The following is a 17,209-nucleotide window of genomic DNA, read 5'->3' on the forward strand; positions in this document are numbered from 1 at the left end:
TGAGTCCCAAATTTGGGTGATAGTTTTCAATCCTAAGTAGTCGATTTACAAGATATTTGTGCTTGGTAGACTATTTGAAGCTGCCACCTTGCAGCAGCCAAAAACTTTGATCATGCACTTGTCCATCTCTGCAGACTTGTTTCAGTACAGCTTCCTACCGTATTTCTTGATTGCAGGAGTTCTTATCCTACTCACATACTATCGTTCCCTTTAGTTCCAGAGTAGAAAGGAGACATTTTAAAGGTAGATGTTTTTTACTCATTGCAGAATTTGTAATTTATCTTAAGTGTGTAGCTCAGTAACTTAATATGATATGAAAGTGGATGTGGGTGTGTGTGGGGGGAGATTGTGGAGGATTGGTATCATTTCTTCCTTAAGTATTTAGTAGAATTCACCAGTGAAAACCAGTGGACCTAATACTTTGCTTCCTTTTTGGAAGCTTTTTAATTATTTATTCATTTTCTTTAAAAAATAATTGATTCTGGTTATCCATTTCTCCTTATGTGAGTTTTGGTAATTGGTGTTTATCAAGAAATTGGTCCATTTCATCTGAGTTATCAAATTTGTGGGCATAGAGTATTCCTTTTTAAATTCCGTTAATGTCCATGGGATCAGTAGTAATGATCCCTCATTTATTTATGAAGGCATTTTTTTTTTCCATTCTTATGAGCATTATCACATTATCCTGCTGAAAGCATTTCAGTAGTCTTTGATTGTTACTGAAATCGTGGTGGTTCAGTATAACTTAGACATCTGAATATCAACAGAACAACAAATAAGTATCTAGAATGAAGTTGTGCCTATAGGAAGAAATCTCTTAATTCTCATAACTCGATCAGACCCGGTTTTGTTTTTATAAATGCTTTGAGCGTACTGTACTGTTGATCCTCAACATAGGCAAATGGTAGCATGGTGTGTGGAAAAGTATTCAACTAGAATGCAGGAAAGTAAGTTCTGTCTCCAACTCAACTGCTGATTTTTTCTGCCTTTAAAAGTCTGGTTGTATGGGTAGAAATTGATGCTGATAGTTATCCGCAGGGAAAATAGTACTCTGAATGAAAATGTACTAATTTCTACCTAGGTCTTTATCTCCCTCAACCCTTCTCAGTGAACATTTTTGAGCATTCTATCTCACTGTTTTTGACAAATCATGCCCTGAATACTTATCATTCTTAATTGGAAAGCTAAGTAAACAGACACATAAAACAGTTTAAGAAGGACTTGGAGTATGTACTAATGGAACTTGAGTGGCAGCTGCTGAGTACAAGTTATTAGAATGAGATTTGTAATGCAAGTCGTCTTAAATGAGGAAAGCCTCAAACCAGACTTGACCAAGAAGCCAACATTTATCGATAAGACTATGAAAAGTGTTTTCTGATTAGACAACATAAACAGGACACTTAATTCTTAGTTAACAGAATTAACTAAGGTTGAGCTATAAAAGAGCCTTTGCATTTAGGAACTAAAGAAACTTTGATCCTAAACTGGAAGTTCTAGGGAACTTAATTCTGAGTCAGGATCAGTGCAGTGAATCCCAAGACCAGTCTCTCTGTTCATTTGCCAGAAGGATCTCTCACTACTTTAAATAGGAACAAACTCCATGGCCCAGTGAAATACGACTTTTGAAGCTGGCATAAAATATATAAATTACTTTGATAGTTATATAGCTGCTTTTGCTGTTTGTATGTCTAACATTTACTTCTATAAAATATGATCAGTGTATGTTAGTACATGCAATTAAGACTAGTTCTAAGTGTACCTTTGATACAGATGTTCATGAGAATAAAGTTTTGTTTATGGATGCAGTTCATTTTATATCTTAATTTATAACATGATAAGTTCCCAAAGAGAAAAAGAAGTTAAATACAAAGTTGAGTGAATATTTAGGTTTTTGTTTCTTTTTTCTAAATGATTTTCACTTGTAGAAATACGTTTTTGTTTGTTCTTCCATGCAGGTTTGCATGTATTATTAAGCAAAAGTGAAGTGGCATATAAATTTCCAGAGCTCCTACCTCTTGTAAGTAGTACCAACTTTAAAAATACTTATTTATTACATTTCATGTATTTGAAATCACTTCGAAACAAAGTTTATTAGGGTTCTCCAGAGAAACAGAACCAATAAAGAGAGTGTATGTGTGTGTGTTTGCGTTTACGTGTGCACAAATATATATATATGTATGGAGAGAGGAAGAGACAGATTGATTTGTTATAAGGAATTTGTTCATGTAATTAGGGCCTGGCAAGTCAGAAATATGCCTGCAATGCAGCCTGATAGGTCAGAGACCCAAGGAAGAGTTGATGTTGCAGTCCGAAGTCCTAAAGCAATCTGGAAGCAAAATTTCTACGTCATGGGGGCACCTCAATCTTTTCTCTTAAGGCCTTCAACTAATTGGATGAGGCCTACCCAGTTTATAGAGAGCAATCTGCTTTATTCGAAGTCTGCTGATTTAAATATTAATTATATCTACAAAATACCTTCACAGCAACATCTAGACTGGTGTTAATCAGAAACTGGCCAAGTTGACACAAAATTGACCATCACACAAATGTACCTTTAAATAATTTTAATTTGTGTTTTATTCAAAACATTCATCTCAATCAATCTTTATAGAGTTGAGACTTTTGTGTTGTTTTTTTTTTTTTTTTTTTTTTGTATATACAGAGTGAACTTAGCCCACCTATGTTGATAGAACACCCTCTTAGATGTCTTGTTTTATGTGCCCAAGTTCATGCAGGAATGTGGAGAAGAAATGGTTTCTCTCTGGTAAACCAGGTGAGTGCATTTTAATTCTGTAGAGCATTTTCAATCCATTGCTTGGCTTCTATGAAGGATATAATTTTCAGTGTATTTAGACATTAAAAGTTGAGTCTCTACGTTATAATTGTTTGAGAATATATTAAACCATAAAGGTTTCTTAGAACTTTTATCTATACTTTGTCAAGAAAGAATATCAAAAGTAGAAATGCACTTAAATTTCTTGATTTTCACTTGGCAATCATTTTTAGAACAAAGTTGGATATTAAAACAATAAAAATTCAGATTGTATGTACTTAAATTGTGTTAAAACATAAAAGTTCTGTTAGTATAGCTCTGAAATTGAGGTTTTAATCTTTAAACCTCACCAGGCTTGTTATACGTTTTTTCCCATTTTTGTTAGCTATAAATCTTACTGACACAACTTTGTTGACAGACCCAGAAAGATGGATGCAAAACGTGGACCATAGAGTGACCACTGTAATCTGGAAATTCCTAATTAATTACTCTCTACTAAGATAGTATTAACTATTGGGGAAACTACATTACGTATGCACGCGCTTGCCCAAAACTCATGTGCTCTTTTAGGGTGTGGGAAGAGGAAGAAGCTGCACAAATAAAAACCTGTTTACCCAATATAATTAATTTTTTTTTTTTTTTAGATTTATTACTACCATAATGTGAAATGCAGACGTGAAATGTTTGACAAGGATATAATAATGCTTCAGGTAATGAATTAAAAGCATTAAACTTAAAGGTGTGGGGAGTGTTTTTCTTCTCGTTAATTCCTTAGGACCCATTCAGTCATGATCACTCCCAGATCTGCTCAACTCCAAACTTCTATGGCTGACAGCCCATAGAACATTTTCATCTAGATTTTCTGGACACATCTCAGATGTAACATATTCAAAATAACTCTTCTTGCCTTCTCTGTATCTTCTTCCTGTCTTTGGTTTCTTACCTTGGTGTATAGCTGATAGATTAGAAACCTAAAAGCCATTCTTTATTCATTGTCCTCTGGTTAAAGACCCAAACCCCTTAAACCACTGTTCAATGCCTGTGATACTTAACTGCTTTAAAATTCCCTAAATTTGCCATGCTCTTTCTTAAGTCTTAAACTGCATGTTTATTTTTTTTGCTCCCTAGATTGCCCACCCCAACCCCTTCTTTTTCTGTTTACTAGTAACCTATTTTCCTGCATGTCTTAGTGTTTAGTTTAGTGTCAGTTTCTCTGGAAGCCTTCCTTGACACTAAACCATGGCTAAATGTCCCTTGTGAGAGGGCCCATAGCATGGTGCTTATCTCTACCATAGCATTAATATTGATTGTGCTTGCCTGTTTACTTTTCATCCCCTCCGCTAGACCATGCCAATTCTATCTTGTTCCTTGTTTTTTGTCCATTGCGCATAGCACAATGCTTTTCATATAGTAGTTTTATTGCTAAATGGGTTAGAAATTATAGGTTATGAAATACGTTTCAAAAAATTATTGGTTCAAAATAAATTAAAATCCAAGTTGATTTTATACAAATGGAACTAAAGGACAATTAAAACTAATATTTAAAAGCTGTTGTTTTCATTAGTGTAGCATTTATCACCAAAAATTAGCTTAAGAATTCTTGATAAGAGTTTAAAACGATACGTATAAAAAAATAATAGAAGCTTAATTGCCGTACCACATTTCTCTCCGAGGCCATATACCAGACAGTGATAAGAGAACCTGAAATAAAACTTCAGACCTGAATTCAGAGGAATACAATTAATTCAAAGCATTAAAAGAAAAGAGAACGTATAGTCCGTGTTATTCTGATGTGTGGACTTAACAGAATTTTGTTTTGTTTTGTTTATGTTTTGTCTGTTTTACCAGCTTATATTCCTGTCTACACTTACAGCTACCACAAATGGGATTGGGGCTAAGTGGGTTTTAGTCTTTTATTGGGATTGGTGTCTACGCAACCTGCTTTCTCTTGTGCAAACCAGAATATCTCTCACTAATTATTTAGTAGTTCTTTTGACCTTCCTCTTTTATTTTACCTCAAAAATTTAAAAAAAAAAAAAAAAAGACAGGTGTCTCCATGATGGACCCAAATCATTTCCTGATGATAATGCTCAGCCGCTTTGAACTTTATCAGATTTTCAGTACTCCAGACTACGGAAAAAGATTTAGTTCTGAGATTACCCAGAAGGTAAGAACATGTTTTATGAGGCCACATTATTAAAGAACCGTCTTTCATTCTTCTTGATTATATTAATCATTTGAAATAATAGAGCATTTGTATTCTTATCTCTGAACTTTATCTCCCCCCCTTATTATAGGATGTAGTTCAGCAAAACAATACTTTAATAGAAGAAATGTTATACCTCATTATAATGCTTGTTGGTAAGTTTGGATTGTTTGAGACATTTATAAATTCCTTTGGCTTTTGTGGTAGCAAATAGTTCAGAATTTCTGAACTCTCTGTGTGTGTGTGTGTGTGTGTGTGTGTGTGTGTGTGTGTGTGTGTGTGTGCGTGCTTATTTGTTTGTTTGAGTGGCTACTCAGCAGAAGGAGATTAGAGTACCCATCTTTTTCTCCTCTCTGGTTAGTGTCATGTTGAGAGTAACAGCACTGTGGTGCTTTGAAAAAAGGAGAGAGAACATAAGTGCTAAAGCAGAATAAACTGGAAAATTCTTTGTTTTGGGGAAAATAAGAGGGACACAAAAATTTAGCAAGAATGGATTATTTAGGAGCTATTTACTGTTACTTTATATCTTAGCTTTATTAATCTCTGGTTTTGTAGTGCAAAAGTGTCATCTTGACTTCAGATATCATAATTCCAAGTTAATAGAGACCTGTCGCTTATAGAAGCAGATTTCTTTTTGCCTATGTTTTCAGTCCTGTTGCCTCTATCTTTCCTATTTTATCCTTTACCTTCTCCTACCTCCCCTGCTATTTCAGACTCTCTACAGTCCATAGAGCAGAGACTCTTGGCAACTGTCAGGATGTGATACCAATGAAGGAGGTCTCAGAAGGTGATATCTCATTTGCCACTAGATAGAAGGACAGAGGAAGGCTCTCCCTCCCTGCTACCACATGGCAGATGGCATGCAAGCAGTTCCCTAGGCTACTGGTACAACTGCTGTAGCAATTCTTGACTACTTCTAATCCCTTCCCACCTTCTGATCCCATTCTTTCAAAACTACAACCGGACTTCTCTCTCCACTGCCTAAAGCCTGCACTCACCTATTGTGTCTGAGACTCAGAAGTATGGTTGGGAGTTGCTCTCGCCCTAGCTTGTTGCCAGACCAGTCATTGCTTTTCATTGCACAGAAAGAAAAATGTATTGTGTTGTGTGAATTTTGAGTATATTATCACATAAGTATTGTGTTTATATTAATTGTGTGTGTATATATACTTTTTCATTGTTGACAGGAGAGAGATTTAATCCTGGAGTTGGACAGGTAAATGCTACAGATGAAATTAAGCGAGAGATTATCCATCAGTTGAGCATCAAACCTATGGCTCATAGTGAATTGGTAAAATCTTTACCTGAAGATGTAAGTACTTACATTTTTAAAAAGAAGATTATAGAACTCTTTTCCTACCTATTAGTCTAGTTTATATAGACTTACTTATATGTACCTTTTTCACGATTGTGTAAACTACGGCTCTTGGACATGTATAACTCTAGTCACTCTTATTAGAAATAATTAGAAAAAGAGTATAATAGGGACTGGGAGTGGAGAACAGCATATGAATACAATCTTTTATAGTGAAGCCTCGAAAAAGGTAAATATTCTGAGTAAAAGTAAACCTGGTCCTTGGGACAGAATATATGTCTCCATTAGAAAGGGTTGTTATAGAGTCTTCAGTACAAAATTGCTGTAGGTAGAGTATTTTGAGGAAGGGAGTGAGAAATATCTACTCAGTTGTGTTGAGTAAACTTAAGTTTCCCAGAGCTTTGTCCTCCTGAAACATCCAAAAACTCTTCTCCTTAGTTTAGTGAGCCATGTCTTTAATTTTAGTGAATGTAAAATAATATTCACATGGGATTTCATAGGTTAATTGTAACTTTTTCCTCCCAGGACCTTAAGTACTCAGCCACCTGTTTTTCAGCCGTGAGACTTTTTAGAAACCCAAAACTTATAGTTGGGAAAGGATTTTATTTTCATTGAGGCTTTTCAAAATGTTTTCTCAAATTTGAAACATAAAATCAAAACTTTCAATCTTAATGTTTATTCTTCTTGGATTTAAACCTATATTCTTACATAATAATACTTCTTTTAAACTTTGTATTGTGAAAATTTTCCAACATTTATAGCAATGAAAACATAGTATAACGAACCCATCACCAACTTCAACAAATGACTAATCTTATCTATGCCCCAACCAATAATCTCTGTCCTCCCCACTAGATTATTTTATAGAGAAAGTCAGGTTTACTATTTCATCTACAACTAGAATTCTACATACCTAAAACAATGGTTCTTACCAAGGACTATTTTGCCCCCCAGGGGACCTTGGGCACTCAAGGCAGGGTGTGTGGTGCTACTGGCATCCAATAAACAGAGGCCAGGAATACTGCTAAACATTCCACAGTGCTCAGGACAGACCTCCCCCACACACACTCACACACACACAATGAAGAATTAGCTGATCCAAATGTAAGTAACACCAAGGCTGAACAACTGATTTAAAAGATAAGAGCATTCAGGAAAACCTATCCATGTGCCATTAATTACACCTAAAAAAATAATAATTTCTTAATATCACTAAATATCTAGTCAGAATAAAAATTACTTGTACTTTTTAATGCAGGAAATGAATCCTAAGTTGTTAAATGAAGAAGCAATTATGGTTTCACTTAGACTTTAAGGAAGAATAAAATTTAAAACAACAGTTTAAAAGTGTTATATATATGCTTTGTATAAAGTGATAGCAACTATATTTACTAAATATTTTTGACCGGAGAATTCTTTATTTACAGAATTCCTATTAACATCTTATTTGTGAATGGGATATGATTTAGGAAATACTGTTTTACTAAAAATAGATAAATTAGTGTAACTATTTCACAAGATATTACAGTATCTGACATAAATTTTGTTTAAATGTTATGTATAATTTGTGTTTTCCTTTGAATTTTTTTTAATTCCTTTAGTGAGCTGCCACCTTAATTTCCTATGGTAGTGACTTCATTTTTAATTATATCAATCTAAATGTTAGCTTACCAAATAAATTTCCCTAATTGTATATTAATCATATGTTTACTATAGAATCCTCATCTATAAATATCGAGATAATAGTATATCTGCTTCATAGAATTGCTGTATGAGGCATAATGAGATAAAAAGCCCAGTGCTCAGAGTGCTAACAGATGTTCTGAACATGAAACACACTTGTTTCCTATACCTTTAGGAGAACAAGGAGACTGGCATGGAGAGTGTCATTGAAGAAGTTGCCCATTTCAAGTGAGTTTACTTTCTGTTTTTTCACGTTCAGTTTTTTTTACACATTTTTTTACACATTCATTTTTCTCAGTGTCCCCTTTGATGGAACAGAGAATGAAATTGTTGCTTTCAGAGAATGACATTTTCAAATATTTAATGCTGAACTATATTCCTCACTCACTTTCACTTTCATAATCTAGCTCTGCACTCACCAACCAAAAGTAATAGCTTTATGAGGATTTTCATTGTATTCAGAATAAATGTTCATAGCTGATAAGTTTTAGATAATTAACTTTAACCTGAGTAGGTGACTCAAGTAAATGCATTGAGCTTTCTTAAAATTGCTTTCTTTGTTTACATTTGAATATACTAAATTGTGGCATGGCCTCTGAATGCTGCATTCTCTTGTGTGTAGTATGTTGCCCATTCAGTAAACTGTTTATCCCCTTAAGGTTGTTGAGGCAATGTCTTAATGCTGCTTTTTACTTGCTCCCCACCCTATGGCAATGTCTTTATTTTTGTTAATTATAAAGGTATTACATGCTTTTAGAGAAAATATAGGGGAAAAAATACAGGAGAGATTCTTTAAACCCTAAAGTTGTACCTACTTTTTCCAACTGGTAGGACTTACCACAGACATCTTTACATGTCAAAATGTAGAAGTTAACATCACTTTTAATGGTGTTCAGTTGTTTGGAGATGTCATAGCGTGTAGCCTATTCCCTGTTAGACTTTGAATTGTTGCCACTGCAGTGACCATCATATTGACTTGTGCAGTTAGGATAAACTCAGAGTGGACGTGCTATAAACTCAAAATGGATGCCTATTATCCTTTGGAATTATATTCCAAATTCACCCACAGAAAATCGTACTAGCTTATATTCACCAGCAGTATATGAGAGCTCTGCTTTCTATTCTATTATCTAATACTATCTCATGAATTAGTGTATGACTTCAGTAATAATATTTTAAGGACTTTTTTTTTTTAATAGGAAACCTGGATTAACAGGACGAGGCATGTATGAACTGAAACCAGAGTGTGCCAAAGAGTTCAATTTGTATTTCTATCACTTTTCAAGGGCAGAGCAGTCCAAGGTAATTAGGAAAATTAAAAGTGTACTGGGGAAGAGTTGGGTTAGATTTTTTTTTCTTTAATCTAAACAACTTTTACTGCTTTTCACAGATCGAAAAAGGATATATTTTTATTGTAGGAAATTTGGAAAAGATATAAAGAAGAAAGTACAGATTACCTATAATACTGCCACCTAACGTTTTGGGTTTTCTCCCCAGTATTTTGTGCATACATATAATTATACACATACCCACACATATATAATTGTATATATATTATTGGCTTTTGAATACAAATTGTCAATCTGTGTTATAATCAGCTCATTTTAAATTTATTTCAGAATTACTGCTGATTAACATTGTGCTTTTCCATAGTGATTTATAGAATTTTCCTAATTCTCAGCTAGTTAAATTTTGCTGTTTAGCAGTTCTACTCTTAAAAGACTTTTTTCAGTAAATGGAATTAAACAAAATTTAAGCAGGAAGCTTTTGTTTAGTTTTTGATGTATGTCCTAGAGCTCCAACCTACATAAATTTTTGATTTGGGTTTACATATGTTTCCCCTGCATTTTAAAGCAAGAAAGAACCCATTTGAGGGATTCGGGAGGAAAAATTAACCTTGATGTATAAAGTTGATGTGGGACTACAAAACTAAGGATAAAAATCTTCTAAAATCAGAAGATGAGCTGAGAAAGATTAACATATCAGTAGTTTTGGCTGTTGAGTTGTTTTGTATTATTAATTCCCCATTCAAATTACTTTCTTTTTTATTAGGCAGAAGAAGCTCAACGGAAATTGAAAAGACAAAATAAGGAAGATACAGGTATTTTTAATCGTCCCAAAAATCTCATATCAGTCTTTTTTACTTGTTAAACTTTGTTTTTATTGACTAAGACGTTTATCCTTAGAGAAGTAGGTTTGAATATAAGCTTTCCAAGTAAACATTCAAAGGACTAATAAATATACTAATAGAGAAATAGTCTTTACTGTGCATCATCCCTGGGTTAATGTTTTTATCTCAGATCTTAAGACATTTCTAGGGAAAAGAAAAGCTTTCCTTTGTACTGCCACTATTTATGTAGCTATTTTAATACATTTTTGACTGACCTTAAGGTAAAATACAGCGTTAAGATGTGTGTTAATGAATATTTGTTGAGTGAAGACTGTCAAAATTATCTAATAAAGTGATAGTTTTTTTAAGCATGTTTTACAGAAGAAACCAATAATAACTGTGTTTTCAGCACTTCCACCTCCAGTTTTGCCTCCATTCTGCCCTCTGTTCGCAAGTCTGGTTAACATTTTGCAGTCAGATGTCATGTTGTGCATCATGAGAACAATACTGCAGTGGGCTGTGGAACATAATGGATACACCTGGTCTGAGTCCATGCTGCAAAGGGTAGGTTTGAAGATATTTAGTATTTATATGTTTTGTAGTAAAAGCCAAAATACTCTTGTCAGTATCTGTACACAGAAAACTTAAGACAAATGTAGCATTACCTTAATTTGAAATATAGCATATTGTTGCCACTTCTGTGTCTGACAATGAAAATAAGAGCCTGGCGGATTTTTCTCTACGTGATTGTGATTACCTTTGTCTTGTTGGCTACTCTGTCTTTCATCGATTGGTCCTAATATGTCTTTGTTTATGTAGTACTCTGTTATTTTTATAAAGTGTTATCTTCGACATGTTTTTCATTTAATTCAAAAAACCTGTGAATTCATCAGTATCCATATTTTGCAAATGAAAAAATTGAAACTCAGAGACTTATGGTCCTAGGGCTGATAAGTGGCAAGTCTAGAACATTGTTTGTATTTTACTTTATAGCTTTAATGTAAGTCATTCTTAAATTATTATTTCATTGAATTTACATAACACCCCTGTTAGTAGATACAACTTTTCCACTGTGTAGATGAGAAAGTCAAATTTTAGTAAGATCTAGTTAACTCATCCCTGTTACTCAACTAATAAGTAATGTAGTAATAATTATTCAATTTATAGAAATAGCCTACCCTATGCCTTATTCTGTGCTAGACAAGTGCAATATTTGTAATCCTCAAAGCTTTAGAGGAAAGCTGCTTTTTTCTAAAGATGATAACATTAGATAGAGGGATTCCCTAAGGGAATGTGGCTTGAAAGCAGTGAAGCCAGGATTCAGAGGAAGGCAAGTTTTCCTCCATAGCTTTCCTCCAAAGCTACAGTTTTTTCCATTGACTCAGCAGGTTCATGTATGTCATTGGCTAACTTAGACCCCCTCTCGCATTTGTAAACATACACTTAAAATGTAAAAGTATGAGAACTGTGGTATACTAAAGACCATCAGTGTTGTATGAGCAAAAGATTTGTGGGAAATGATGGAGAAAAAAGGGGGTGAACGGCATTTACCTTAATATTTACATTTGCTTTATGTCATTCAGGCTAACCTAGTTTTTCCGAGTTTGACTACCACAATAGAAGTCTGATAAATTATTTGTGAGATATACTGAAGAACTGCGGACATCTTTATAAATTATGTGGCATTAGAGATAAAAGTATGTCTCTTTCTGAGATGATTAAGACTTTTAGTCCTTAGAAAGAGAAAATAAACTAGGTAGTATTATAGACTGGATAATTACATGATAGATTCTTTCAGCTCTAATTATTTGGCTACTGATTCTTAGAATATTTTTTTAAGACTGTAGTGTATGGAAAAAATAAAGCTGAAAATTATATATTGTATGATTTGCTGATCACATCTGGTCACCCTAAAAATTTGCAGTTGAATTTTCTTCCTAGCTGAAATAGAAATTATTGTTTCCTTGCTGAGAATTCATTATTACAAAATGAACTGTAGAGTTTGAATTTAATAAAAGTTAGTACTTCAAGTTGTTTTTAATTCACTTAGTTTTTAATAATTTATCTTTTTTAATAGTGAATTCTTTTTAATTTCTTCCATAAATATATACTTGATTTTCATTTTACTAAAATTTACAAAACATGTTATATTTGAGGTATTACATTTAATTGGAATGGCACTACAAGAAGAAAAACAGCACTTGGAGAATGTCATGGAAGAGCATATAGTAACATTTACCTTCACTCAGAAGATCTCAAGTATGTATATGCTTTTTATTAAACTAACTCAAGATATCAATGATTTTAAATTTGTAATATAGCCTGTTATTTAATCATATAGGTTCTAAATAGGTTATATTTAATCTGGCTTTCTGAAGCTATATATATTCATCTGTGTATTAAAGGTACTATATCAGATCCTGATATATTTTTACAAAAATATGTAAGGTATACACATACTTAATATATAAACTTTAATTCATAAACAAATTAATGAGGAGTCTTTAGTTTGACATCAGTATAGCACATGCATTTAAAACTTTAAAACAAAGTACACTATCAGGATTTCACTTTAAATTGTTGATGTTATCTTACAAAAACACTAAAAATAAGAAAATTATCTATAGGATATTAGATTATTCACATCTTACATAATGTGACTTTTTTTAAGGTCATAGAGGTTTTTTTTTAGCTTTTTATTAAAAATGTCAAACATATAGACAAATTGAAAGAATTATATGGTAAATATTCACATACCAACCATCTAGATTCAGTAGTTAGTTACACTGTGTTTGCTATGTAATACTATAATTGCTATGTTTGCTTTTACATTTACACACTTTTTTTTGAACCATTTGTTTTAAATGTCATAATATAATGACTCTAAAGAGAAACTTTTTCTTTGTAATTTTCAGAATAGGCAGTTGGTCTAATAGTTACCTGCAGTGGTAACAACTGTGAATCTTTTTGCTTAGGGTTGTTTTTGTTTTAATATTACTCATGGATTTTTATTTATTCAGTGTTTCATAGTCAGTTATAATCAGTATTCCTTTCAGTGCTCAGACTGCCAGTTTTAGTCAGTGGGAATCTGTTCAGTTGGCTTCTTTGTCCTTTTGACTCAACCCCATTAGTGTTTGAGCACCACGTTGCTTTCTGTGCACAAAAGATGCCCAGGCTCATCTTTACTTTTTCCTGCCCCAGACCCGCAATCAGCCACTTAAAAGGTGTTTAAATGAATTTATGGTAGTAAAATAGGAGTTTATTAATTTCTTGATTGTAAAAGATTATTTCTATAACTTTGCTTAGTGTCATGTTCTCTGCCACTTCTTCCTAAAAGATAATGACTAAGAATACTAGGTTCTACTGGGAGGTAGGGAGGAGGAGTCTTCGTGTGCTGCTAGAGCTATATTTTTCCCTTTTTGCTTTTATCCAGTTAAGTGGTAGGAAGAGTGGGAAGAGGGGAAACTACTTTTTCCCACTGAAGATCACATTTTTGGGTGCTAGCCTTTCCCTACTCTCTTCTCCGCCAGTATTTCTTTCTGTGGACTAACATTGTGTCTTTTGCCTTTTTTATTACCAGCGCTTTTACTTTTAGGATAGCCCCACAAAGAACTCCCTAATTTCATTCACTAGTCACTTACAATCTCAAGTTCTCTCTCTTTTTTCTTCCTTCCTTCCTTCCTTCCTTCCTTCCAACAATCATTTTCTCTGGATCTTTCTCAGTATTTCTCTTTAAACCTTTTATATAATTAAAACACACTAGAGTCATATCTCTAATTCTTAGCCACAGAATTTTTGATCTGGAAGAATATTAAAGATCACATAGTTTAATCTCTTCTCTTAGGAACATTTTGCCGGAATGGTAACACTTAAATTTAAAAAAAAAATGAGTTATTGGACATTTCCAACTATAAAGCTAAATTAGCTAATTTTGGATTAAATGCACTCTTAAGAATATGGACTCGATTTTTCTTTCTTTTCCTCAGATAAAGAAATAATTCATAAAGGAAGTTTATTTTTTAATTTAGATTTCTTTGAAGAAAAAGTCAAAACAAATAGATATATTTATACACAAATGCACCCCTATAGCCCTAATTCATTTTCTTAGACTTATAAAATCCCAGATAGACTTTTTACCTGGGTTTTATTTAACTTTGCTAGAGAGTATGTTAAAATAATCATTTGGTATAAGACGTCACTTTTGAATGATTAAAGCATTATAGTTGTTAACAACTAGTTTGTGAAGTTACAAATATGTCACATTCTCAAGAAGTACTGAAATCTCTCATAGGAAGAACTATAATCAAATGATAGGCAGATGATATTATAAGCAACTTTATTATCATCTCATGCATAGTAATAAGCATTACAAAATGTTAGCTATTGTCATTGTGCCTTTTATTTTTTCTGCCATAGAACCTGGTGAAGCACCAAACAACTGTCCTAGTATACTAGCTATGCTGGAAACACTGCAAAATGCTCCCTACCTAGAAGTCCACAAAGATATGATTAGATGGATATTAAAGGTAAAATTTCCTGCATCACTCTTGCTTTTTGTGAGAAACATTAAATATTTATCTTTAAGTTTTGATAATATCTCATAACCAGAATAACTACTCTTTTTTTTTCCCCATAGACTTTTAATACTATTAAGAAAATGAGGGAGAGTTCATCTGTCAGTCCTGTAGCAGAGACAGAAGGAACCATAATGGAAGAGGTATAAGAAGTAAAGTGTGGTAATATTGAAAAATTGTAGCAAGTTCACTATTTAAATTTATCTGCAGTAAGTTGATAATTAATATTAATCACAAAAATGTAAATTCCAAGAAACTTTGTTTTTATTAGTGGTAGCAAATTTTTTGGTGTGCCTTTTTTTAACAGGTTGATTAAGAAATCTTTTCTCTTGTTTAGATAAGTGAGATGGGAAAATAGTTTTTAATTAGTATTTACAATAAAGATATTTCTGCTTTGGGAAAAAATATGCACTTAGTATGTGATGTCTAATTAAACGAAACATAATTTCAGAGTTCAAGAGACAAAGACAAAGCTGAGAGGAAGAGAAAAGCTGAGATTGCCAGACTACGCAGAGAAAAGATCATGGCCCAGATGTCTGAGATGCAGCGGCACTTCATTGATGAGAACAAAGAACTCTTCCAGCAGACATTAGAACTGGATGTCTCCACCTCTGCTGCTCTTGATAATAGGTAAAAAAATAATAATAAAATAAAAAAATAATCTTTCGATCACTGATTCTCAACTGAGAAAAAATGTGTTTTTTCCTTGTAAGTACACTTTTAATCTAAAGTAATTTAGAGGATTGATAGGTAAATTTTGTGGCCTCCAGTTAGAGGAACTAATCTTAGAAATATGAGTTTATTAGTACATGTTTATGAGAATATCTCTGACTATAGATAATTAATGTGTATGCTTAAAATGATATACGGAAGACCCATGACAATCATAAAAGAATGAGTACAGTGGGCTCAATTAAGTGTCTGGCTTCTGTGTTGCATATTGGATTGCTATGAACATGAAAGGAGATGGTTTGATACATATGAAAGATTCCTGGCAATTTAAGTCATTAAAATTATATGTGTTGAATATGTGCTTACCTGAAGTCTACTGTTTAAGATTATATAAAAACTTCTTAGGTTCAGTAATTATACTCATAACCTTTTATTACAGCCCTATGATTTCAGATATGACATTTACAGCATTGGGCCCAGCACAAACTCAGGTCCCTAAACAAAGACAATTTGTTACCTGTATATTGTGTCAAGAGGAACAAGAGGTTAAGGTGGAAAGCAGGGCAATGGTCCTGGCAGCATTTGTTCAAAGATCAACTGTATTATCAAAAAACAGAAGTAAATTCATTCAGGATCCAGGTAAGTCATAGCTAGATCCTCTCTTCCTTATTAGTAATGACTGCCACTTAGTATACATAGTGATATACGAAATTTTATTAACCTAATAATAACTCTATAAGCTTGGTGGTATTCTGGGTAACTTAGGCAGAAATTCTCCATTTGACAGTTGAGGAAACATTCCAGAAGGTTAAGTATCATTGCTGAATTACACAGCTGGTAAATAGTAGAGATTCAAAGGAGAGTTTTTCTTTGTAATATAACATTAACATTCTTTGGTACTTAGCAGTCTTACCCATTCTTCAGCATACTTGTTAAAGTCCTTATAATTAGTTAACACACTGAAATAACAGTAATAATTATTTTGTCTCACGGATAGATCCAAAGTGAAATCTCTTGAGAACAGTTGTATGAGTACCTATGTGAGAAGTAATCCTTGAGCCAGATTCTGACTTAGAGTAGTGACTGTATCACAGACGGTTCCCCAAGAGCACATTCTTGAGATAGAGATTACCATGCAGAACATTTACTGGGGAGAGTTTTGGCATCAGCATTTATGGAATGGAGGAGAAGGGAGCAGATTTGGGTGAGAGAGAGGTTGAGTGGTCCCCAAAAGCACTCACCTGTCCCGTGGGAGCTCTGGAGCTGGATAGCACTTCAGAGGTGTCCTCAGTTAGGGAGTGGGGGGCCTGGGTCTTTAAACCTGGACACTGATCAGTGACTGGTTGTGGGGGACCTCTGGAAAAAGGTGTGGCCTTGAGCAAAGCTTCTGAGGGAGTAAGTCATTCATTCCTGCAGAGGCATCTAGGCTGCACATATTGTATCCACCATAGACACTTTTATGTCTCTATTCTAAGATTTATTTATATGTACATATGCCTCAACAATACCAGTAAACTTGAGAGTAGGAACTGTCTTAGGAATTTCCAAAGCACGCACTTAGCAAGTGCCTTTCACATTGTAGTATTGAAAGGAGTTTTGAAAACCCACTGATAAACTTGTCTTTTCTGTAAGGAAAGTGTACACAATGTCACTCTCAAGTACCCAGTTAAGATTGGTCAGCTTCATCTAAAAAATAGTCATTTGAACTAGGCAATTTATAAATTTCATTCCAAGGCGAAGATAAAGTCCCCAAGTTCACTTATTACTTGATGAAGAAAAAACTTTGCCTGGGTGTAAGCGGATTTTCTTTAAGCTGTGATATTTTCACTATTATATGAAACAAATTGAAACTCGAGTAATTCTTTATAGAATGTTA

The 17,209-nt window shown here is 33.5% G+C and overlaps 1 protein-coding gene across 3 annotated transcripts in view; it reads left to right on the plus strand.

Annotated features, from left to right (window-relative positions):
- Window positions 1–17,209, plus strand: part of UBR2 (ubiquitin protein ligase E3 component n-recognin 2) — a 98,256-nt gene that overhangs the window by 52,413 nt on the left and 28,634 nt on the right. For all 3 annotated transcript variants that reach the window (XM_011354634.2, XM_011354633.2, XM_011354632.2), the window contains exons 16-30: window positions 1,956–2,017; window positions 2,663–2,773; window positions 3,418–3,483; window positions 4,818–4,940; window positions 5,071–5,134; window positions 6,167–6,291; window positions 8,153–8,205; window positions 9,177–9,279; window positions 10,030–10,078; window positions 10,497–10,651; window positions 12,244–12,346; window positions 14,504–14,613; window positions 14,724–14,804; window positions 15,113–15,291; window positions 15,773–15,972. In XM_011354634.2, the coding sequence (XP_011352936.1) occupies window positions 1,956–2,017; window positions 2,663–2,773; window positions 3,418–3,483; window positions 4,818–4,940; window positions 5,071–5,134; window positions 6,167–6,291; window positions 8,153–8,205; window positions 9,177–9,279; window positions 10,030–10,078; window positions 10,497–10,651; window positions 12,244–12,346; window positions 14,504–14,613; window positions 14,724–14,804; window positions 15,113–15,291; window positions 15,773–15,972 (1,584 nt within the window). The remainder of the gene's footprint in view (window positions 1–1,955; window positions 2,018–2,662; window positions 2,774–3,417; window positions 3,484–4,817; window positions 4,941–5,070; window positions 5,135–6,166; window positions 6,292–8,152; window positions 8,206–9,176; window positions 9,280–10,029; window positions 10,079–10,496; window positions 10,652–12,243; window positions 12,347–14,503; window positions 14,614–14,723; window positions 14,805–15,112; window positions 15,292–15,772; window positions 15,973–17,209) is intronic.

The sequence above is a fragment of the Pteropus vampyrus genome, unplaced genomic scaffold, assembly GCF_000151845.1.
Source record: "Pteropus vampyrus isolate Shadow unplaced genomic scaffold, Pvam_2.0 Scaffold18, whole genome shotgun sequence".
Lineage (NCBI taxonomy): Eukaryota > Metazoa > Chordata > Mammalia > Chiroptera > Pteropodidae > Pteropus > Pteropus vampyrus.